This window comes from Tyto alba, unplaced genomic scaffold, assembly GCF_018691265.1.
Source record: "Tyto alba isolate M040663 unplaced genomic scaffold, T.alba_DEE_v4.0 Super-Scaffold_39, whole genome shotgun sequence".
In the NCBI taxonomy this organism is placed as follows: Eukaryota; Metazoa; Chordata; class Aves; order Strigiformes; family Tytonidae; genus Tyto; species Tyto alba.
In genome coordinates, this window is record NW_024881314.1 from 4,002,825 (window position 1) to 4,028,126 (window position 25,302).

Below are 25,302 nucleotides of genomic sequence, written 5' to 3' on the forward strand. Positions count from 1 at the left end.
TTGATCTCTTGTTTAGGATAAAACAGATTTGCTTCTGAAGACAGTAATTTAGAATGCTACCTTTGCTTCTGGGTCTGCTTTCTCATATTTGTGACTCAGGGACAGCCGTTTTAAAATAAAAGCTCATAAAATCTTCTTTGCATTTAGGATATTTCTACATGGCAAAGAGAATGCAGTGCAAAGGTGCCTACTTTGCTCTAAACAGCTTAGAAACTAGAAGTCAAATAATGTGTTAGTGTACACTCCATGCTGCTATTTAGCCAGGCCAAAGGAAATTTAATAGCAGTTCAGTGGGAGTCTGGGTGTCTCTGCAAGGCATTACACGGGGGCTAGAAGAACACACCCTTTCTGTGTTCTCTGTTTACTGTTCATGCTTTCCTTGCAGATTTTCCCAACAGTCAAAACCAGCAGTACTCTTTTCACATGACCCTAGCTCACAATGTAGTCATTTTACAAGGAAAATCACTATTTTAGAAATATAAACTGCTGGTACCTTCACACTGGTAAGTTATGCTACATAAGAGAGACTTCCAGGTTCAAAATTAGTGAGTTTATTTTCTTCCTGCACATAAATACCTAGGCAAAGAGAATGATTAATTCAGTGGCAAAAGTTTTCTAACTCTGTAATGATTACAAGTCTGACTAATTTCTCTGCATAGCCATGTCCTGCAGTAAAATCTTGAGGTGGTGGTGAATGAGAGATACTCACTTCTATGGCTTGCAAAGTAGTAGTTCTGAGAGCGAGATGTCCAGTCGAAACAGAAACAAAGCAAGCAAAAACCTAATTCAAAAAGCAGGCCAAGTAGGAGCCAATACAAACCCACCAGTAGATGAAACATTAAATACCAGCACTTTGTACATTTCTCTATGCTAGTTAAAACCAATTTAGGAATGTTAATAACAAGGAAAACAAATCACCTTGTCAGAACCTGGAGCTTGTGTCATGGAAGAGATTTTCTTAAATTATTCTTAATAGCTGTGAATCATCACCTACACAAGTATGGGGATCAAAAGGCACAATCTTGGTGCTCTATCAGCCAGTGTTCTAATTGCTCACATGTGAGGGCTCCGCTTCAACCTCCAGATGAGCAGGAGGATCCATTAGGCTTCACGCATTTGAGAAGGCAGACGGAATGATGTCTAATAAGAATAACATGAGGGATTTATAGTCAGTTGAGTGAGATAAGAGAAACCACTTCCGTTTAAGTAATTGCTGTTTAGAATTTAAAAAAAAAAAAAAACCAACAGATGTGTCTTGTGGTAAAAGTAATGAGCTGGAAATCACTAGATTGAGGCAAAATTCCCTGTTCTATTACAGACATCTTTTTTAAGGTTGAGGTATTAATTTCTGTTTCAATTAATCAAATGTAAAATAAGGATAATGCTTTCTTTGCCTGTCTTCAATGCCTTATCTAACTGTAAACTTTTCATATTTATGGCAGTGTGGTGCTTAGGTCTTGATCGAGACCTGAAAACAGTGCTTTCTAACATCAAGACAAAACACACAGTAGGAAACTTCAGTGTATCCTCCTAAACAATGATATTTACTCAAGCAAGTATGTTTTCAAACAAGTTTTTCCAGACATAAAGTATCTCTGTAAAATTGCTGTTAAGAGGTTGCTCAGAGTAACAGTCTGTGCATGTTTGGACAAGTAACCTGGGGATCACCTTGCTTGTCTCATGGTGATACTCTGAGGAATAATCAGCACTTGTTTTAAATAATTCTAAACATGGAAATTATTATACTACTGCTGAATAATATTCCTATTAATCTTTTAAGTAAAAAAATGGCCTGAAATTAAGTCTTGGAACCCATTCACCAAGGAGCACACAAAGAGTCTTCCAAAGACTGTGACCTGAAAATAAATCAGAAACATATCAATCAGTTTTAAGATTGTTTTCTATTAATGAGGCAGCATTCTATAAATCAGAATTCCTTGATCAAATTCCTACTGTTTTGCCGTAATCAGTGTCCTTGGATTCAGTGTAGCTAGGCAGATACAACTGATGATGAAGTTAATTCATTATATTTTCTTGCTAGAACTAAATCTTTATTAAATTGAGGTCAACGACAAAACCCCCGTTGACATCAGTGGAGGCAGGATTTTACCCTTTATAGCTGCCTCTGCAGAGGAGCACATTTGTGTATAAGTACAGATCTGTTTCAGTTTAGTTGTTGCTGGTTTTCTCCTTTTTTTCTGTTTTACCTTTGCAGTTTTCTGAGGATAGGAAACAAAGCCACTGGCATGTTTTAGCATTAATCACTGTGTGAATAATACTTTCCATTGTCAAAAAGCAGTGTACTGAACAATCATTACCTTTAATAGGTACAGAAGACATTCAGCATCTTCTGGACTCTAGCGTCTAACTGCAGGGAGGGATCTCAGTACAGATTTAGAACCGTAAATTGCGTAAACTGAATGGCAGCACCATCCCTGATTGTTTAGTCTAGTTATAGAAAAGTAAATGTAGATGAAAGGGCTCAACCATTCTTTTGAATATGAGAATTGCCATATAAGAGGAAGCCAATGATGAATCTGTTACATTTTCTGTGAGCATTCAGATAAGAACTTAAAGGAATGGTATAAAAACTTCAAATTATGTATAGCTTTGGCATAATTACTCCTTTGAGAGAAAGTTACTTTTTACATTCCGTGTGAAGTTTGAAAGGTTGTACTGTAAGACTAGTATTAGAACAAAAACTGAGGCATAGTCAGTCAGACTGAAAAAAATTCAGACATGTTTGTGCAAGGATTTCTCGTGCAGCTTCTGCTGAAGACAATGGGAGTTCTACAAATGAAAGATGTGTAGGGTGGAGTCCCTTTTTTTTTTTTTCTTTTTTTTTTTTTTTTCCTTCCGATCTCAAGAACACCAAAAACATCATTCTGGTCTCACTTATATTTTTAAACTAAATCAGATTTACCATCATTATGCTGTTGCTAACATAAATCTTGTTTCTTGTGTGACTAAACTCCCAATAGGAAAACACCATCTGCCTGTTGAAGGAAAAGTCACCACTGAGACAATGTCTAACTCATTAGGAGTTGAGAAACACCAAGTCTACTACAAAAGCTACGTAGCAATATCCTCACAGTCAGTGCGTTTGCTTGTTGAAGTTCTTCCTTTGATACTGAAGAAATTTTCTTCTATTAAACTGAAGAGTTTTCAAACAAAGGGCTTTCCTCCAGGTGCCACTGCATGAAATTTTACTGACTTCCTTGAAACAGTATATGGTCTTGGAAAATTATCTTACAGCTAAGAACATGAGTATTCAGATTGTGATATAGCAGCATAAATAATAGTGACATATCATTTTACCCTTGCAGGAATAATGAATGTTGTTTACTGCTGTAAAATGTTTCTTAAGTGATTTCTCCACAATATTGATAGGAACTTAGAAAAAGCTATGACTGTTTTTTTCAGGCATTTAAATTTCAGCAAGTTCTAAATCTACATCTTTGCTTTGGATTTTATTCATATAAATATAAACATACCATTTTAAAAGTTATTTTATCTGAAATAATGGTTATATACTCCCTGGTTTAGTAAAGTACTATAATTCTGGAAATTAACTCTTTTTTCATCCTTCTCTAGAATGATATTAAAATTTTATAAACCAGATAAAGTCAAATGAATAGCACACAAAAGAGCTAAGTTAGTTACTTTAAAGTATGTGTAAAAGTATGTTTCTTTTGAAAAATACAGCTGCTTTATAGCAGGACTGCACAGTCATTTCAGTAGTTACGAGAGGTGGGTATTTCCACTTGACTGGTGTCATATAGAACGTCGTTGCCCGAGGAGAGGGGCCAGTAGAAGTAGAATTCCTATGGAAGAGCTGTCCAGCACCGGTTGTGGTGCCTTCTGTTTTCTTCAGCATGTCCCAAGTGAGGAGCACCACGCTGTGCTGCCTTGGATACCTTCTGTGAGATCTTAGGTACAACTGAAGTGTGTGTGATTTTGAGTCCCATTGAAGAAGTAGAACCTTTCTTGAAGCCCTGACTGTGCAACATCTGTAACACTGATCGTCATCTGAAGAGTACAGTGGGTGTGCAGATTAGCCACTCTTAACCACGTACTCTGATTTACAGTCTTTGTGATTTGATATTTTGCTAACAGTTTATGGTAGTATGAGTCCATGAAAGAACAGTCTCTGTTAGCAAAACAGAGTATAGGTGGATATATCTGATTCATGATGCTGGAGCAAATGAATGCTTTAGTACAACCCCATTGTTCATTGTCAGTGTGAACGTACATTTATCTTGATGTTTCTGAGCCAATATTTCCAGCAGAAACTGAGATGTCTGTATTTGACCATTAAAACTGAGAGCAAAATTTCAAAGGAAGTAGGAAATCAAAGCATGCAGTGATATCTGCAATTATGAATGACTTTCCAGAGATGACCATGGCAACTACAAGTCATAACTTTATGGGATGACAAAAACCTCAACAGAGATCTCAACAGAAATATTGGCCTTGTGGCAAATAGTAATTCCTCTGTCCCCTCCTCACTTAACCTTTTTATGTTCCACAGGCTATAGATTACTGATCTTTTTCCTTCCATTAGAAGATAAGCACCTTATCACCTTTCCTCTTCTCTGACATCCTTATCACTCCACAAGCAGTAAGCATCTTTACTCTCAGGTGGTCTAATTGATACATATCTAATTAAAGGCAAAGCATTTTTTCTCAACTTGCATTCAGCTTTGAAGTATGTTGCTTTGATTTCAGACCTGAAGAACAGCATTGTGTGCCTGAAAGTTCTCCTTTTTTCCAACTGTACTAGTTGATCAAATAAAATATACTACTTCTGTCCACAAACTTTGCCTTGCCTGTGTATCAATGCATTCATATATTGTTAGTGAAAAAGAGAAGACAGTTTTTCATGGAACCAGTTAAAAGGTATGTGTGAGGACTGCAGCTCTTGAGAGCCTTGAAGATTAGGACAAAAATGTTCAAATATGAGACAAAAGAAAGGATTCAGTAGAGACTAAGGTAGATAACCGGATTTATGAGTAGAAAGGAGAAGAAGAAACGTTATGAACATAACACTGAAAATTTGAGGCAATTCAAATTTGCATAGCCAGCACTTATGTAGAGATTTATGTCTTTTTTTTTATATGTTACAAGGGTCACACAATTGATTGACCTGATCTATATGACATCTGATAGTTTTATAACAACTGTATTTCCCTCCCCACCCCCAGTTATCTTTTTCACTAGTTCCAGCAAGTTTTAAGACTGCGTTATGTTCTTCACTGTAAGGAAATGTTTGAAGAAAAGTAAGGGAAAAAATCCACTGGAATTACCTAATTAGTTTAGAGGGAAAAAAAAAATAGATCCAAGGTACATCATCCTTCCACTACAGCACCCTTTTGCCCTTAAAGAACCTTTTTATAAACTTGAGGCACTTTTAGTACTTTGGAATTACCGGCCGAAAGGCACTTTTTTGATGCAAATCATTTGCTTTACTGTTGTATCGTGTAGCTGGCAAGGAGGGAGGAGGTGTCCATTCAGCGCTAGGAGAAGGGAAATCCTTGTCCCTGAAGCAAATGATCCTGCCAGACACCAAGTTCTAAGTTTCTTACCTTTTTGTGGCCTGCCTGCTGCAGCGGAATGAAATGGGGTTCTGTGGAATTTAAAAAATTCTGTAGGGAGCCCTCCATGATCCTATTCCTTATCATTTTGTTTAGTAAGATTGCCTTGTTGGCAATTGTTAATAAGGTCTGTGATGGTTTGGGGTTTTTTTCCCAGCTAATTGCTCTTTTGAGTTGGGCATTTAAAACTATGTGATAGGATTGCTGTTTATAATATGTAATAACCACAAGAATCTCAGAGTTTTCTGAGGTCAGACTGTCACTATCCTTTTGTTTGCTTATGGGGAGCTAGTACTTGGCAGCTTATGTAGCAGCTCAGCCATTCTCTAAATTAACAGGTTGTTCTTTGTCTTTGAAGTGATTGATGAGATTGAAGTGATTAGTATGTATATGCCTAAATAAATTACTCTGGGGGAGAGAGGGATCCAAATGGTGAAAACTGTATAGGTCCAAAGATAGCTTGTTTTAAGAACAGTGATATGTTCAAGAATGTGAAAGGGACTTAAGTGAAGACAGACTCTCAGGCCAGAAAATCTATGGGAAAGTACAATTTTACTCTAAGATCTTTGCTAATGAAGGTTCAGGGATGTACTTTTTGTTATATTTCTGTAAAGGCAAAAGCTCTGGTGTAGATGCAGACATACTGAGAAAAAAAATCAGTTGCTGGTACAACGATTGATTTTTCTGTGATAGCAATGTTGGGTCAATCTTCCTGGGTTTTGGCTTCATAAGTAACTCAAGAACCTATAGAATAAGGATTATTTAAGTGCTTAAATGAATTTTAATAAAATTGCCAAATCACTCATCTTAAACTTCTTTTTCAAAGGACTTAGAGACTATATGGGTTTTTTCTTACGACCTGGTGCTCCTATTTCTGCGAAGCAGCAATAGTTATCCTGAACCTTTTTGCAGGTCTTCATTATTTGTCATCATGTTGGCATGACAGGAGAACCCTGTGTCCCACAGAACTTTGAGTTCACCTGCTGGTTAAAATCCCCTTGCGTATCAGCACAGGGAAGCAGTAGATTAGTTCTTCATTTATTTTTGACTTATATACTTATAAATACAGTCTAAAAATAAAGGGCGAGCCTGATTCTTTATATCTGTATACACACAGGTTTTGTTATTCTTTCCACAAGTGATGCCCTGGACGTAATAAGATAATGGGAGGACCCCGACTCATAGGTGTAAATGAAGCTGCAAAGTACTGGTGTTTGCCCTTGAACTACCTTTTATTTCCGCATACTGCTATATCATTGTATGACATTGGCTTTTGCATACACATGTATTACATAAAGTTAACACATTGTTCTTGATTTTGCTTTGCAGTACAGAATTGGCCAGCTGTATATGATAAGCAAGCATAGCCATGAGCAGAGTGACCGAGGTGAAGGTGTGGAAGTGGTACAGAATGAACCCTATGAAGATCCAAACCATGGCAATGGTCAGCTAACAGAAAAACGAGTCTATCTCAACAGGCAAGTGCAATAAAACTGTTTCTCTCACCACGGGCTATAATAAAAATTAGGAGGGAATACCCCTTCCTGGCAGTAGCCTTTCTGTTTCAAGTAGAACATGTTCCCATGAATACATGCCCGTTCCTGGTAGCCACAGGGAAGAGGAAGGTGGGATAGATCAGTGGCTTGAAATAGAGGGATTAGTTCTCATTTATTGAAGAGTAGTTTTTCCAAGACAAAAGAATTATAACTTGAAGTATGTACTGAAAATCAGAAGTTCTGTTTTCTTTTACACTTAACTGTTTGTAATTTTGTTTTCCAAAGTTGGAGGGGGAAGCCAAGAAACTGTAACCCAAAACCAACAAACACCCCACCCCCCAAAAACACCCAAAACCAAACCACTAAAATTGTTTAAGGGTTTCTCACCTCATAATAATGTCACAAAGCCAGTATCCCATTTTTGGTGACAAGAGATTTGCCTCATCAGGGTTATCTGACATTATGAATGACCATTAGGCTTATACAGTGATGACTTTCTGTACCAAAATAATAGGCTTAAACACATGATGGGGAAAATTACTTTTGTTTCCCTAAAGGTCCATCGTTTCTTAAAGTGAAATATGTGTCTTTTCCTATGGTGAAATTATACTGCTGAGGATGAATGCTTCCACGCTCACAGGCTAGAGATGTTTTTACATAGATATAATTATTTTATACATATATATGCACACACACACACACACGTGTCCTATGAAGTATATTGCTCAATCTGTCTCCATTTTTGCTACTGCTGATCTAACTGAATATCAGTGCATTTCTGAAGTTCTTCTATTCCCCCGGGCCTGTTTAATTTTTTTAAACTTACACTCTGAAGTATTTCATAGTGGGCATGGAAACACTATAGCTATTGCTTCTATATTGCAAGTTACTCCTCCACTGCAAACCTGAGATACCTAACCTTAACTCAGGCTAAATTGAATCATCGGTAATGTTGCACACACACACAAGTCCAATAATATATATCTTGCCAACATTTAATATTACTGTGACTGTAAGTCTGTTTTCTCACAGGCTATATACAGGACTTGGGAAAAATCAATAAATGTGTTCCTGTTGAAGCTGAATTTTTCTGAAAGTTTCTGGATATTTCTTTCCTTTGTGTTAAAAAGAGATAAGGCTTTAAGCACTGAAGAGCATATTCAGAATTACCACTGTAAGGTAATTCAGAATAACCGCAAGGACCATATCCTAGAAGGCATGTACAAGACATACCTCTGAATCAGGTGGTTTATGGTAGTGCAGGCAGTGGAACAAAGGATCTCTTACCCAAGACAGAGAAAATCGGTGTGCCTACAACAATTTGGGAAGTTTAGTTAAAGCTATGGTGGATGTTTGAAGTCAGGTTCACTGAGTCTTGTGATAATTATGAATACTCGTTGATACTCATCATCAGATTTCCTATTTGAATCTGGTTTTGGTGTCACAATACCACCAGATACTGCAGTACTATTAAAGCTTTGTGGAAGGGATCAGCAAGCTTTCAGGCATTTTTGCTGGGAGGCCAGGATCTCTCTGGAAGACTTCACTCAAGGAGATGTGCTGCCATACAAGATATGCTGAAAACTTCTTTTTAGGAGATTAAGTCTCTTTACTTTTGTGATGTACTTTTCCCATCAGCAGAATGAGACTAATACTGCCTACTGGCCTCACGGAGCTGTTTTGAGTGATTTGTTAATTTTAATATAAAAGCTTCCTACTCAGGAGTTGGTGTTGGTAGTGTGGGAAAAACTGCGTGCTAGGTGAGTTGAACGTAAGGGTTTGTGTGCCGGCAGAGAATATGGAGGAAGAAGGAACACTCTCTAAGAAGAAATAATGGAATCAGGATCCAAGTGAACTAAAATCACATATTTACTCATGACCTCTTGTTAGAGAGTGCCTCCCTGTGGTTAAGGATACCGTGACACAGCTACACCTTGTACGATCTAACCTGCTGAGTTCATCCATGACCAAAGGTTTGAGGTCATAAATTCTTGAAATCTGCAGCTTCAGCTTAAATCTGATCACAGGTTATAGCACTGGCACCATACTGCTCATTTTGAGAGGGGAACAGACAGACTTGGTTTCATAGATGCTGTGGAGAAGGTTGAGACAGAACGCATAGTCATGAGATGAAAATACTGTTGTGAAGTCTAGGTATCGCTGTATCCTGTGAAACACCTGTCAAATTATGAGGATGTTTAGAAGTATCGTCTTTTCTACAACACTCATAAAACACAGCATATTCTAATTTTATATTTTCTTTTTTCATTTTCAGCAAACTGCCTAGCTGGGCTAGAGCAGTTGTTCCCAAAATATTTTATGTTACAGAGAAGGCTTGGAATTATTATCCTTACACAATCACAGGTAAGGAATAGAGCAGAAATGATTACTGACTTGTACTTTTTGGATAGTTTAGCTTATCTTCAGAAGCTCCAAGTTACCTATTGAGCCACAGATACCAAGTTTCTGTAACAAATCCTGTTGAACTGCATATATTTTTCCATCTTATATTGACTGGTATCAGGAAATAAAGATCATAGACTATGGATGGGTAAAAACTGGAGTGTTGTATCTATGCAATTTCTTCCCTGCAAAGAAAACGTCAGGTGTTTAGATTCTGTGCTGACTTGTACCGTTTATTATCCCATATACTTTAGTCAAATGTAAATCAGCAGATTACCTGACACAAATTTTTTTATTATTAATGTATGTTTACTGTAAGGATCTTGCATCATTGTTTTATTTCACATTTCTTTTTTTTCTTTTCTCTCATCATTCTTTTTTTTACAAATGGACAATTGGAAATCAGAATACACAGTAAGTTTTTCTTCCTCTTTTTATTCTAAAAATAGAATAATTATGTGAAATATAGTAGTGGAATCCAACTATTACATAATGCATCAAATAGTAGAACTTTATTTTAGCTATTTGTTTCAGAAATTTAAGGTTAATTTTGAAGTGTTTTTGTGGGCATCCTATAAATTATTTACCTTCACTTCAAAATAATTTGATATATTTTTAGTCACTGGCTGTAACAAAGAGAAGCTTCTATAAAACAGGGCAAGGCTTTTAAGGTTCCAGTTATTACGTGGAGACATGAGAACAGATTTTATTTTATTTATTGTTTTATTAACTTATAAAATGCTCATCTCTGGTATAGTATCTGGGAAACTGTACAATCTGAAGACAAAATTAAACATAATCTGGGCATAGTGCCCAGAAAAATCAGCTATTCCCTCTTGCAGAGCTAAGGCAAAATATAGCACATAAATCATGAGAAAAAATGTTTTAAATGTGCTGGCCTCAATAATATACAGTAAGTTTTCATCAACCTTTGGAAAACGAGGAGGAGATGGTGAGGAAGTTCCAGGTGAAGGGAGCTTTCAGAAACTCCTGCCTTGATTTTGTTTGAAATTCTGACTGCAGATAAAACATAATCAACTTGTTTTCTTAACTCTGCAGTGCTCATAATGTTTGTGCAGATTTTTTTAAAACCAGTGAAGCATACAAAGAGGAAGATTTTAATGTGATAAATGTGAAAGAGAAAAAATAAAGGGATTTAAAGGCTCAGATCTGAAAGCTGGAGAGTTAAACTGTGATGACCAGGTTTGAAAATCCAAAGTACCAAACTATGCTTTTCAGTATTTATTGTAGATACTTACTACATATTTGGCTTTGTTTCATGTTTAAAATTCATTTGATTGTTAGAGGGAACTCAAATCTCCCGTAATGGACAATAGTGATGAGGGGACAAATTCTCAGCTGTTTCTTGGAAGATCTCTTCAGTAGGGCCTGTCACAGTTGACAGTAATTAAGGGTTTACCCTTTGATAGCAGGTTTCATCTTAGGCTAAAAAGATGACGTACTGTGTTGCATTGGTATCTGTTACTTACACTGTTGTATATTTTTTCTTTAACTGAAGGTCAATTTGGAATTTTTAATGGGATTTTTTTTCTTTAACTGAAAGAGACAAGTAGGAATGATTAAAGGGGTGGTAGCAGACAGAAATGTATGTCTGAATTTGAAATGCAATACATTATCAAAACCAAATAGCAATGCTGTTCTCATAGGGTTTGAATCAGATGATCTTTATCTAATCTGATGAGACAACACCTGGAACACATTTCAGTGAAGGTCTGTAGAAGGTATACAGCTATAGAGATGTTCAAGAGCATCAGCAAAAAATATTGCGGGATTGAAGAGACTTACAAAGAAAAATTAAATCAGTCTACAAATGTAGAACGTAGGCAAAACAGTCACTAAGTGACAGTATAACTGCCTATGGGAGTTGGGGACTGATTACTCACCAGGGTGCAAGGAAACAGAGATAAGGGAACTGTACTTCAGACAAAGATCTAAAATATATTTAAATGGAGCTGATAAACTATGGAATTATCTTCAAGGGAAATAGAGAAAGTGCCTTTGCCTCAAACTGTTGAATCTAGAACAAAAATGTTAAATACACCACTGGGAATAATTCCTATCCTTGTCTGGAATATTTCTCTAAATTTTGATCTTCTATATTCATTAGAGCATTCTGAAAGAAAAAATAAACCCACGGACATTGCCCAAAATATGTAAGACAGCTTGGAAACCCTTCTCTTAAAGATAGTAAACTCCCTTCAAAGGGTCTGTGGGACATCCTAAGATTTAAATTTAGCCTCATTTCAAGGAAAACTGATTCTAAAGGCAGGCCAATAACTGGATACATAAAGCATAATCTTACTGAGTCAAGTACGTACTGCTGTGTAGTATGTTCACACCTTATTAACCTTGTAAGTTCTACACTAAATAAAGAGCAGGGACCTTAAATAGTGATATTTCAGTGCATGTTAGTGATTTGAAAGAGGATGTGAAAAACAGACTGAATCTTGCTGATAGTCTTAAGGTTCTTCAGTTGTAAAATATGAAGGCTGTTGAGACATTACATTCAAGCACATAACACTAGCATTCAGAGTTTCAACACAGAGTAATTCCATCAGTCTCCTTTTCCTGTGAAATATTATGGATTTTATAAATATAACCTTCTTACGGACCGGAAGTTAGGACATCTTCTAACAGGAGTTCAACAGGCATTGAAAATAATTTCCCAAATATTGTTCTCTGCCATGATAGTATAAAAATCCAAAAGCAATTGGATGCATGAAAACAGGAATGGAGATTAGAGTGTCACGACGTTAGTACTCTATAAACTGGGTGCAGTTATGGTGGCATCTACTTTAAAGAATGGTATTTATTACACTGCAAACCCCTACATTTGACAGCAAACAGCAGGTCTACTACCAAATCTCGACAACCATATTAATAATATGTAAAGCAAACGACACACTTAATGAGTTTAACAGAACTGTTGCACAATTGATGCTTTTGTGGTGTGTAATATGTGAAATACTGTAATGTCAGGAGAACATTTTAAAATGTACACTTGGCTGTTTGTGGAGGAGGGCCTCATTAAAACTGCAATACAAAAGACTTCCTATCAGGAAGATGAGACATGGGTAGTGCCCCAAGAAATGCTGTATCAAAGCATGAGTTAATCCTTGCAAGCTTCCTGCTGACATCAAGAGGGAGGAGGAAACAGAAAAAACACTTTCGAAGCTGAAGCCAGAGGAAGTCATCCAGATTTGGGGTAGTATTTAGAGAGTAAGATACTATGACAAAGTTCAAACCCTTGTATTAGTGGCTGGGCCATTACTGAAGAACTGTATGTGAGAAAGTCTTTTAAACTAAAGACAGGAGTTGCTTTGGTTTTGATCTTGTAATTAGAAGCCTGACAAGGTGTCTTGCTGAAAGAAATGTTTAATTTTTATTTATAAGTTCACTTAATACTGTGACTACATTGATGTTAAACTCATAAATTTGGAATATTCTGTTTGGGATACAGCTGAAAGGGAGCTCTGTAGAAGTTACTCCTAGGGATTCGGCTCTGTGAGCAATTGCAGGACTTGGGTACTGGTGAGTGCCTGCTGTCAAGCTGCACGTGCTGCTGGGGAAAGGGTGTTGCTAGCTCCTGGCCTTCCGAAAGAATTCCTTTGCTAGTCACAGGCTGGAGCCTTTTTCACTTGGAGGATGGAGGAAAGATGCCTTGCAGCTCTCAACAAACCCTTATGTGCCAGCTGATCACAGCATTTGCAAATACACATCTTTTGTGTAAAATAGTTATGCTATTAGATATGTGGACAAGAATGACTGAACTTTCAGGAGGCTTTCTTATTTTTCTTTCTGAGGTTGTCCAGCTAGATTAAAAATAATTAACTAGAAAGCAAACCTGTCTCTATTGCAAGCCAAATGAAAAAGGATTGCATAGAACTAAGTTTCTTTACCTGTGTTGGAATGTTGATAGACAATAAGCAGCACAGAGCAAATACCCATTTGACCTTTTCAAGTGACAGTTTTGATTCTGGACAAAAAGAGAGGCACCTCAAGCGAATAAATAATCAGATCACGAATGTATGGTGGCTAAACCATGGTACAAAAATTTCGTATGATCAAAGTACACAGAAAATGAGCCTAACAAAGTTTAGCTATCAAGTTGGAGTACAAAGAGGTTAGGAAAAATACAAACAGAATTTAAGCAAGCTCTTCTGAGTTTGAAGGTGCAGTTCAAGTGTTTACCAGGGATAATTTCAAATAGTTTTGCTGTCTGATCGGAACAGCTTCAGCGTTGTTAGCAGTATTTCAATTTTGGGACTGAATTTTACAGCTAGATTTTTTTAAATACATAATTTATGGCCAATTTTTAGTTTCACAATTATAAGTATATAAAGCAAAATAGACACTAAAAATTGCATGTTTTACTCTCTGCAAGGAGGAAGAGTATTCTTTCAACCTGCCAGTTTCTCAAATTAATTTAGGAATAGGATATAAATTGAGAATATTTATGAAGAATGGTTATGGAACAGAAAGCAGGAGACAGCGATTCCTTTGATGATGTATCACAATGACACTAATTTTTCTACAGCAAATGACTGAGACAAATAAAATTATTTCATCTGGTGTATGTCAAGGTCCCAGAGTGATAGTTGCTAAATGTTCTATTATTGACCTGCTGGTTTCTGATTACTTTTGAGAACAAACATATCTTGTCCTTCATTTAGTCAGCTGTCAGTTCATCCATGAAGTAAATTACCTGGAAGGAATGTTTTTGTAATTGTTATTTTTATAATGAGATGACTTGAGAAAGAAAAAAAGTTGTTTCAGATAAATATTGCAAGGAATCTGTAGAGTTTGGTTTTTTGTTTTTTTTTCATGTGTTCTCTTTATCTGGTTACCAGTGCTTGAAATTTGGATGTAACTCATCAGTCTTCAGTACACAAACTTTTTTCCAGCCAGAGTATATGAAGAGTCTGCATCAAAAATGCAACAGAATCTGTATTGCAAGATTAGAGCCTAATACAAAATTACTACCAAAACTTCTCCCCTCTCACTCCCCAATTTAGAAGACAGGCTAACTGGTGATGTTACTCTAGTAAAACACATATTTGGTTCCTTTAGAGAATCTAGCAAAAGCAAGGACCTCTGTAGTATTTATAAGAAGCAAATAATATCTTTTTAGAAAGCTGCAAACCTGTATTCTCATTTATTTGCTTAATTCCATTGAAAAAGAGTAAATCAAACTCCTCAGGAGAATTCCCTTTTTCCACCACTGGCTTATTATAAAGCAATCCAAACCCCTGGGAGTGTCCTTTTCACTTGTGCACACAGCTCTCACTTCCGTTCTTCCTCAATAAACAGGTTACTGTTCCCATGTATCAAAGAAGGAGATCCTAAGGGAAGGCAAAACCAGAGATATCTGCTGAGTTTCACAGTGGCTGGAGACAACTTGTTAGTCAGCTGTTTAATCTTCAAGCTACTGTATGTAATACAAACAGTGGTTTTCTTGCTGAGCTTGTTCATGAGAGTTTAACTCTCTAGCATATTTTCAAGCCCCTTTTTTGCATCATTCCTTCTCTTTCCACTCAACAGTACTTTTTCTACTCTTTGCCACCTTCCTGTGCTTATCTTACTTTCCAAATTCTCCTCCCTCTCACTGAGTCACATCTTCCAAATCCTGCCATCACCCTGCCCAGCCTTTTCCGTCTATTCTCTTCTGACTTTGTCATCCTGATTGATGCTAGCTTGTCTAGTAAGTAACCTGTATCACATAGCAGCTCTGTGTGCTGCCTGGAGTATTCTGAAGGTAGTCAATAACACAGGGGCCATTTTCCAAAAACCTTCGAATATTCAGTTAAAGAAACTATCTTTATTCTTCCTGTAAATAGGTGACGGAAACACTGTAATTTGAAATATGCTGTAGAGACATCACTGTGTTATCCTCACGTGTCTTCTTGCACATAAACTATAGAGACATCTGTTTATCCATACCCATGTGTGATTTTGACTTTTCTTCCACATCCAGGTCTCTCTGTTCTGTCCTCACCGTTGTCCAGAGGCATTGGAAATCTCCCGTGTTACATCCCTCCTCCCATTCCAGCCATCCTTCTTGTTTATAAGTGCCCCTGTTCCCCTGGGGCTGTTGTGTGTGTGTGTCTGCCTGTTTCCCCCCCTTGCCCCTTGCTCTGCAGGGCATTCCCTCCTGCCTCAGTATGGCTGGGGACCTTCCACTGCCCCGTAGTACCCACTTCCCCTTTGCCTATTAAGGAGAAGTAGGGACTCCATTTGTCTTTTCCAGGGTTTTGATCTTCAGTAAAGAAATGCTATTGTTACCCACTGACTACCAAAGCAGTGCCCAAATATTTTGAATGCAAAGGATATGGTATCTAGAAGTTACCCTGTTAAAAAAAATCTAATTTTGCTTGGCCAGTCTTTCCTCATTGTAGCAGTTACTGTGTTCTTTACCTCTAGACTCCATGGAGATTGCTTCATAAAATACCCAGTTCCACCTGTGTTGTCAAAATAACGTATATGTGACCATATTAAAAAAATTAAATCATCAGTCTGAAAAGTGGTGGGAGATCAGAGAAGACAGCTACCTGCCATGTCTGCCTCCTCAGGCTTTTATGTTAAGATTTAGGGGGATATGCTTCTGCTGCTTGGGGGTAAAAAAAAAAAAAAAAAAAAAAACGGGGAGGGGTGGGATTAATTTTTACTGTATAAAAATAACTCCCAAGGATTGTGGATTAATATTCACAAGGAGCAGAAGTGAAGTTCAGTGATGAGTTCTCTAGCAGTTATTTGAACATTCTGCAGAAAGAAACCAAATGGAAAATGAAACTAGCTAAAGCGGTATTGATGAAATGCACTCATACAGAGCAGCTTGCAGAGGGTAAAGAAACCTTTCTCGGTTACCCCCTGTCCAGCATATTTACTGTCAGCTATAGTAATTCCTGAAGCCACCTCAGGTGCAATTACTATGCAAAGGGTATTTTTACAGTCCCCTCCATAAAATGATTGTAAACCACTAGATGTGTTTGTCTCTTTAAGACTTTGGCAAGTGTTTTGGCATACTTAGGTTCTACCCTGTTCTTGCAAGTGTTGCTTATTGCTATGGTAACACTAATCAATCATCATGCTAAAAATAGGCCTTTCATTTTTCAAGACGTTATCTGTAGTGAATTGAAAATGCAACTGTGGTCTGTGTTTTCCGTATGCTGCTTTCATTTCACTTTATTTTAATCTGGAAATACCCATGCTTATGTGTGGTAATTACTATTACAGACTCTGGTTATTTCACTGGTTACTCTCTTGAGCCTTAAACCTCTCCTGATTCTTTCAAAAAGGGTGCCAAATATAGAAAGTTTTAAGAAAACAACCTAACAAAAAAACCCAGAATACTCTCCTTATTTGTTTTGGAGTGCCACAGGTGTACCGGATTATAACAGATTTTTAAGGAGTTTGCAACACATCTAAAATATTTGGAAGATGACCATATAAAAGATGCCTCCTTTGAGAGCTTTACACAAAGAAACCTTACTGAACACCCTAGGACTCTGAATATTTTGCTCTATTGTGTAGCATTTAAGTCTAATTTCAAGTTAAAGCTTCTGTTTGCCACAATTTTTTTCAAAGAGCAACCTTGCAAGCTGTACAGATAGTGAAATGGAAAGCTGGAAACAGTGCCCTGTGCATTCCTGTGTGTGCTCCGTGTATCGATCGGCTGCCAGGTTTGTGCTGGAAGAACACCCGCCCCCCGGGAGGCAGAGCAGAAAGGGAGTGGTGCTTTGACATAAAAAAAAAATTTAAAAAATCTGGTAAGAGGCTTATTACTTACCATTCACTCCCAAGTTTGATTCTGACTGTTGCATAACACTTTAATCCCAGGCTAAGTAAATACACAGCCACTTAAGGAGGGGAAAAAAAATCCCAACAACTTTTTGCATGATGAATAATAAAGTCTTTTGAATGAGGCATAAACAGTTTTCTGGTTCTGCCAGAGCCCTCTGCCAATTAGTCAGAGTGCAGCTGATGAATCATGAGACACATTCTGTGAAATGTTCAAAAATTTGGACCCTGCTAAGTGTTCCTGAAAGCCAGTGAGACCCCCTGTAGCTGCTAGAACAGTGGTTGCCAGTCAGTTGAGTTTCTGAGAGGTATATTTGCAATAGAGCACTTCTGGGTGAATTTTAGTTTTCACTTGGGGTAAATTCATGTTACCATTTATAATCTCAAATTAGATAGTTATGGTCCTTGTCTTTATACTGAATATACAGGGAGGTTGACTTTTCATAGCTTTGTGCAGAAAATGACTTCCTGCTCTCTAATGAGGTGGCTTGAGGTAAATGGCACTTCTAATTCTTCTTGCATAACACTCTGAAGATCCTTAGTCTTTTCTTAATGTTTCTTTTTTGAAATACAAGATTAGAAGATCACTTTTTTTAATTAGAGTTTAGATTCTAGGTCACAGAAAACAACAACTAGATTTAAGCAGTAGCTTGCTGAACTGCTACTGGCAGCCTAATTCAGCCTTAAGTTCAATTTATGAAATGGCTGCATTTCAAAGTGTCATGATCTGACTCATTGCTGGTAAACTCTAGTAAGTGATTGAAAATAGTAGATATTTTTTAATAGCAAGGTAAAGAGGAAATCAAGCATTTGGCTTTATTCAAAATTTCCTCTGAAACTGCAGCCATGCTTCAAATGAACAGCACAAAGGTTCTTCATATTTTGCATTTTTATCATCCATTGTACCTGAAACTGTGACCTAAAAGCAACTATTTTGATCAAGAAAAATGTTTTTGAGTACTGAAAAATGTACATCATCCAACAACTCCTGAATTTCTCTAGCTAGATCAAAGGTAAAGATACTTTAATCAGAACCAGGGATGAGGACCTGCTTTCGTAAGGGTGTTCGCTTTGTATTAGCTGTAAATGTGGAAGATGCTATACTGAAGTTCCTTCTGCCAATGGAGTTTGCAGACTTGACAGTGGGACCATGAGAGCAGCACCAAATACTTTGGGGAACCCTCTTACTTCTTAAAAGAGCTGAGGGAACTGCACTGCCCAGAGCTGTTAAGGTCAGCGTTGTCAGAGCAGTTTTCACTGAGGTTTCCAACAAACAACTAGACTCAGACTGTACTTAAAAGTTTGCAAACTCACAAATCTCTGACCTAGATACTCCATGTGCTCAAGTATTATAGTCTTGACGACCCTTCCACTGGTGATAGATTGTTGATGTCATTCTGTTTTATCAATTACTAGATTTTATTTTGAGGCTGTTGGTTTTGTTTAATTGTGTAGCAAAGAAAATAAAATTTTGGTCCTCTAATCAAGAGGGCAGATATGTAACACACACTTACTCACATGTAAGCTAAACGTGGCCGAGAGCAGTAACCTTGAAATATGCAGACACAATGCTAGTAAACTGTGTTTTCCTAACAACTGTTCTAAACAGTTAGTATATCATAGATAGTACAGCATACATCTCTACCATTTTCAGTGAAAATATTTCTAAAAGCTGTTACACAGACCTAAGCATTGAGTCCTCAGTAGTGCAGGACCAGTTACTCATTAAGTAAGCAGTACAAGTAACTGCTGATAAAACAAAATATTCATTGTCAGTCCCTTCTCATTTCCTCGAGGATGCTTTCCCACTAGGTTGTTGTCAGCAAAGGGCTCTCTACACCTGGATTGTGACCCCTGTCATTACACATCTTTGTGAAATACAAGGCTGCCATGTACTAAATTTTTGAGATCAATAACCCATGTTTTTACCACCCTAACACCAATGTATTTGTTTTCCAAATGCTCTAAAAACTGCAGTAGAAGATGTCTGTCATTTAGGTTATACATTTTTTAAAAATCTGCTTTTCATAATCCACCTCCAGTAGTAATTTTTAACCCCCTGTGTTCTCCTGCAGTCACGGAAAACTAGAATGTTGGTTTGTGCTATTTGAATACAAATGCTCTGAGAGACATCAGATATTTTTTTAGGAGATGCTGGCATCCCTGTGTCTCCTGGGTCATTCCCTGTGTTTTTTTTTAACATATTTATAACTTTTCTTACTCTAGGAACATTTAATTATCAAATTGTTTTAATCAACCCCTTTTATTCATCTCTTCTTCCAGCTAACGTTAACATAGTTCAAGGATGTTCATTCCACCTTTGCTTAATTTTGGAGATTCAAATTTTAACCTTATGAAAAAACTTAGCTTTTTTTTTTTTTCCTGCTTTTTTATTTTTCCCCAAATTCTTTCCATGTAGTGCCTACTGTTTGCCAAGGCTTTTGTTTGCAGATGTCTTTGGATGTCTGCCAGAGTAGCAGCAACATACTGAGATACACGGTGAAACCTCAATTGGGAGAATATCTGGGGTTTTTTTTTTGTGCTAATTTGTGTTACAGGATCCCCAGTTCTGACAGATTGCTTATAAATAGTGTGTATTTTCAGCTGGCACTTCCTGAGATGTATACATAGGAAATGTTTAATTGCCCACAGAATATAGGTAATAGGAGCTAGCAGATCTGTAATTGAACTTGCTCCATCCTGCGCTCTACATACTGATTTTTATTTTTTTTTGCCTCCCACATATTCACTCAATGAGCAAGTTGCATAGCTGAGAGCTAGTCACAATTCAGATTAGATTGAAACTCACAAGTGTCCTACTCCACAGAAATCTTTAATAAAAGGCAAAATATTTGTAAGATCTGAAGAGAAGCCTGTGCAGTCTGGACATCCGCAGCACCAACATGGGAGTATTTCATTATGTTAATGGGAAGACGGTTTGATCAGATGCCTTTCATGGCACCAGAACCTTATTCTGGCAAAACTCTCTCACTCATTTCTTCAACAAGGATCGATTCTAGGTGTGCTTATTGAATGCTAGAAATCCTGGGATCAGAAGAAGATTGAGCAGTGACTTATTGGGTGATATCTATGGAATCGGGAATATATTTTCTGCAGTCTCAGAGGAGCTGGCCTCACATTTCAATTTTACTGCACTATAGCTGGCCTTCTAAATCACCTCTTTCCTTAGTTATCAGCCCCTCCCTAGTTATCAGCCCCTCCCTTAGAAGAACTCTCCAAATTTTATCAAGTCCAAACTTGGATCAACAGCATTATGAACACTGAGGCATCATAATATCCTCATTGTCTGATCTGTATGTACAGCACATTAAATAGTCATAGTCTTTACAAAGGCACTTTGCCATGGGGTATTAGTGATGCATCATACAAGGAACTGGAATTTCAGTTTCACTGGCAGTTAATGCAAGAAAAGATTTGATGACTAATAGTAAAGATGCTGAACTAGTGCCCTTCAGAGTTTGTTAGACAAGTACTCTATCTGCCAATCTGAAAAGTTGATTTGAATGAACAGTCAAATGCTAAAGAAATTTGAAATATTTTTTCCACTGGAATCATGTTGCCTAGTATTATAAATTCTAGTCTTGATAAACCAAATAAATTAAGAAATCCACAGAAAAATAAATTTATTCCCATGTAAAATATGGAGATATTATCTTTAATAGAAAAACATGTGCATCCTTAATTTTCTTGCATTCATATCTAAAGATTGATTTGTTTTTAGTACAAAGGAATTTCCACAGTGGCTCATAATCCATCTTAATTTCATTAATAGGAAATTATGCTCAAATTAATTTTTCACTGAAAATTTCAAAAAGCCCTCACATTGTTGTCTCTTTGGTTTGCACCTGCTGGTAGTGAAGTGTTCTTGGATTATTTTATATGGGGAGTAGACTAATCTATGATGACAAATATCTAGTTGCTCTCGAGTTCTTAGTGAACTGAATTTATAACAAGAAATTAAGGACATTTATACTCTTACAAATATTGAGCATGAAAACTACTGTATCTAGTTATTCCAGAGTACTTACACTAATTTATTTATGCCTTCATCATAGTATTCAACTTTCAGATAGAAGCTCTACATCCCTCCAGAATCATAAAAACCTTCACTCTTATGTTCTGTGTACATTGACTCTTTTTCTTGAAGAAATCTGAAAAAAATAAGAAGGCTGATACCAAACAAGAGGTACTGAACATGTTAGCTGATGAAGCAAGGCGTATTTTTTTATGTCAAACATATTTTTCTTTTGTTGCAGTGTTCATTTTTGCCTAAATTCTCCATTCATATAGAGACAAAATATGAAGACAACAAAGGAAGCAATGACAGTGTAAGTATGATGGCTTTTGAAAGATTTTATTTAATCCTTTTAGTTAATCATGGCCTATATCTGGGGGGTTGTAAGTCTTTCAGTCTGGGGGAAAAGGCCTAAGCAGGCTTGTATCTTTGCACCTACCTGGGTGTCCTGGTCATTAGCAGCTTGTCAGATTGCACAGTAGTTACTTCTAAAGCACCATGAGATGAAAGACTCAGCTGATGTACACAGCTTCCCTTCTGCATCTGGGTCTACTTGTTACTTCTCTAAACGCAATGTAATTTACACATGTGAATGTAGTCCTGATGAACTTTTTTTTTGTGTGTGTAATTGTATTCCACTTTATCTGTTTCACGTTATTGTCTCTGAGTAAAGGGGGTTGAATTCAAAGAAGCTGTTAGGAAAAGCAAACAGGAAGCTAAACAATGGTCAGAGATGAGAGATCTCAGTAAACAACTTCAAGGGAACAATGGCTGGACTACTGAGGTGATACTGTTGGCAAGCACCAAAAGTTAAGAAGTTCTCAGAGTTAGAGCCTAGAGACGAAAAGTTTAATTTATGCAAAATCATCTGTAGAGGAAGGGTGGGAGCTGCTGATCTGGAGATGCTCGGGAATAGAAGGCAGGAGGTCAGTCGGAATTTGTTACCCTGACAGGGAGCAAAGCAGTCATACAACTTGCAAGAAAATAATGATGTTCGATAAAGCCAGGCATATAAAGATTCAGCTCTTGGATTAATACACAAATATGTTTCTATATGTTTCATTTTGGTATGCTTTAAACAGCCATTTGTTGCAGGCTTATGGGAGGAAGTTTCTCGCAGGCATGAAATACAGGTTAAAATGTCCAGAAAATTAGCTGTAATACAAAGACCTGTGAAGGAGTGCTTAAACTAATTCTGGAGAAAGGAGACGGCAGTAAAGCAGATTTGAAGGAGTCTGAGACACCGAGCCTTTCAGTTTCCAGGGGTGTCCCTCCAGCAGCCTTGTTAGGGTGCAAGTGTTCTGTTCTCCAGATGGGAGGTACATTTCCCTAACCACCTTGGGCCTGCCTGTTAATAAGGCTGACAGCTGTTGCACTGCTTATGGCAGAATAATTGCATGTAAAAGAACAAGGTATAATTTGGAATAATGCTTTTGGCATACAGACACTTTCCCAGTGGGAACATGACAGAGATCATATATTAGCCACCAGATACCAACAACTTTCAGTCACTGCTAGTCTAAGCCAGATCAGTGAGAGAGGAAAAAAAGAGGTGTATTACATTATCAACTGTATGAGCATTATGTAAGTTATGTGCTTTTTATTGTTCACTTCTGCTTTTTGGCAGCACTTTAATTCAGAGCAAGCCCACACCTTTGGTTTTGGGAGGGTGCAGACTAGCTTTCTGGTACATTATAATGTCAGCAGTGAGAAGACAGGTTCTGTACTGATGCCTAACAGCGGAAAAACTGAAGCTATTGTAATTTTTTTCTTCTGTGTGTCAGCTTTGTGGCTAAAATACTATGAATCAAGCCCTGAACAGTACCCAACCAGTGAATTTAAGATGAAAGTAACACAGAAGTAGGATACTCAGATGATGTGAATCAAAGATTATCTACTCTGCTTGAATCCAGCTCTTCAAATGTAATTTTTGCCAGAGTGCAGTGGGGTAATATTATATTATGTTTATATTGCAATAGCTGAGTCACAGACTAGGTAAGTATTTACCAAGTTTAACAGATTTAATTGACCCTTACTTGAACTGAAGAGGAGAAAGAGAAGCTGAGTTAGAGGGCAGCACTCCTGCCCTAATCTCCATGATTTTGTAATTCTCAGAGCTATGCTGTTCACTAGTGTGAACATAATAAACAAATGGAAGATCTACATTTTTTTGCTGTTGATCCAGTGACATTGATCTGGTGACACAGATGTGGCTGACACAGACCTGAAATGCTGAAAAGTTAGTAAACATGGAGACGTGATTGAGCCTGGGGAGAGACTTCTGTTAAACCAAACCCCTTGGAACTAGGACTGAGTCGATCTTGTTTCTATTTCTCAATGGGTAGGCTTAAGCCTCACTTAAGAAAATGCGAACTGGATTCCTGCTTCAAATTAGAAAAGTTTAGATGAAGTTAATCATATTTGCCTGGTCAGAAAACAACAGGAAACAATAGCATCCATTTCTATAGATTTCCATAGATACACTATGATTTTCTTCACTGCAACTGTCAACCTTCATTGATGAACAAATAATCCAAAATATACTTCTGTAAATTTTGCAGTTGTCATGCAAAATATACTGAATGAATATTAATATTACAGTAATGAGGGTAATAATGCATGTCTGATTTTAACTCAACTATTTCTAGATATATTTTTTGAGATCATGCAGGTTTTTTCAGATCTTTGAACTCTGATCTATTCTTCATTTCCATGCTATCTAATAAAGTAGATATTGATTGTGAAAAGCAATAATTAGATATAAGGATACTAAAGCTAATTCCATTGCTTATTGGAAGAAAGCATTATAAATGCTCTCGGGTTCCTGTTGTCTTTTAGCAGGCTAGTATGTCATTAGAATTATTTTATTTAACGTTGCATTGTCTGGTAAGATTCTACCTAATTACTGCAATATATCTTGATGCACAAGTCCTCCTGATCTTTCTTCCCAATTGTCACAATAGAAGAAACTACAGAAAGATAAAGATACCTGCTTTGGACCTTGATTTTTCTATGTCTTAGACTTTGTCATCATTTTAACCTATTTTAAATGTGCTTACAGCACTATTGTTTGGGTTTGTTAAAGTTTGCACTTGATTTGCACAAATACAAAAATTGCCAGAAAGACCAATGGACAATAAACCCCTTTATTTAGATAAAACATTGTGTAGATGGTAGGAGTGCAGCACCATAAATCCATCCAGTTGTGATTTCTGGTGCTACAGCGCAGTGGATTTTGCTGTATCACATCTAGATGTTCGCATGGCAACGTGTTGGATGAACAAGTTTGTACATCAAATGTTGTCACTGCTATGTTGTAGCTTTATAGCTTCATTAATAGTGTTAGAAGCTATACCAATGAGTCAGGCCATTCACTGTCTCCTCTTATGGGTCTTTTCAATAATAAACTTAAAGAGAAATTTTATTTGTATTTTATTTTAAATTACAAAATGGAATTTCTAAAAATCAGAATGTTTTGTAAAATGTAAACGACACTGTCGGTGGTATCTTTAGAGTATGTGAAAATACTGCTTCCCTCTTGCAACTTTCGCTGCTTACATAAATCAAGGTTGCAGGGGGAACTGCTGGGAAGAGGGAAGAGCAGGTGCCTACAACAGACAGCTTCAGTGAACACAGGCAAGCTATGAAAGTGCGTATTAATCACTCAATGCACACTTTTTTCCCCATAATAAATGAGCAATTAGGGAATTTGAATATAGATACACAAAGTCTATATTTTAAATATTAAAACCATTTCAGGTTATCTACTTAATGAAATGGTCAGAAATCACGGGTAGGAGCTGTATAAGTTGCTGCGTGTTTGTGAATAAATGCGTAGTCTGTGGTTTTCGTGAGCAGACTTTGCTAACTTGTTTGTTTTTTTTTTTTTAACAGTCTATTGATTGGTCAGTATTTATGTCACATAAGGCTAATCTTATTCTAAATAGTGTATTTC

At 37.0% G+C, this 25,302-nt stretch overlaps 1 protein-coding gene and 1 non-coding gene across 8 annotated transcripts in view; one reads left to right on the forward strand and one right to left on the reverse strand.

The window, feature by feature from the left end:
* The window catches only part of PITPNC1 (phosphatidylinositol transfer protein cytoplasmic 1), a 107,326-nt gene that overhangs the window by 52,521 nt on the left and 29,503 nt on the right, over positions 1 to 25,302 (forward strand). For all 7 annotated transcript variants that reach the window (XM_033002304.2, XM_033002303.2, XM_033002305.2 and 4 more), the window contains 4 exons: positions 6,924 to 7,072; positions 9,366 to 9,454; positions 9,900 to 9,907; positions 21,589 to 21,660. In XM_033002304.2, coding sequence (XP_032858195.1) covers positions 6,924 to 7,072; positions 9,366 to 9,454; positions 9,900 to 9,907; positions 21,589 to 21,660 — 318 coding nt within the window. The remainder of the gene's footprint in view (positions 1 to 6,923; positions 7,073 to 9,365; positions 9,455 to 9,899; positions 9,908 to 21,588; positions 21,661 to 25,302) is intronic.
* On the reverse strand, positions 20,075 to 20,192 carry LOC116964093. The gene has a single exon (XR_004408549.1). It is a non-coding gene; the product is annotated as a U5 spliceosomal RNA (small nuclear RNA).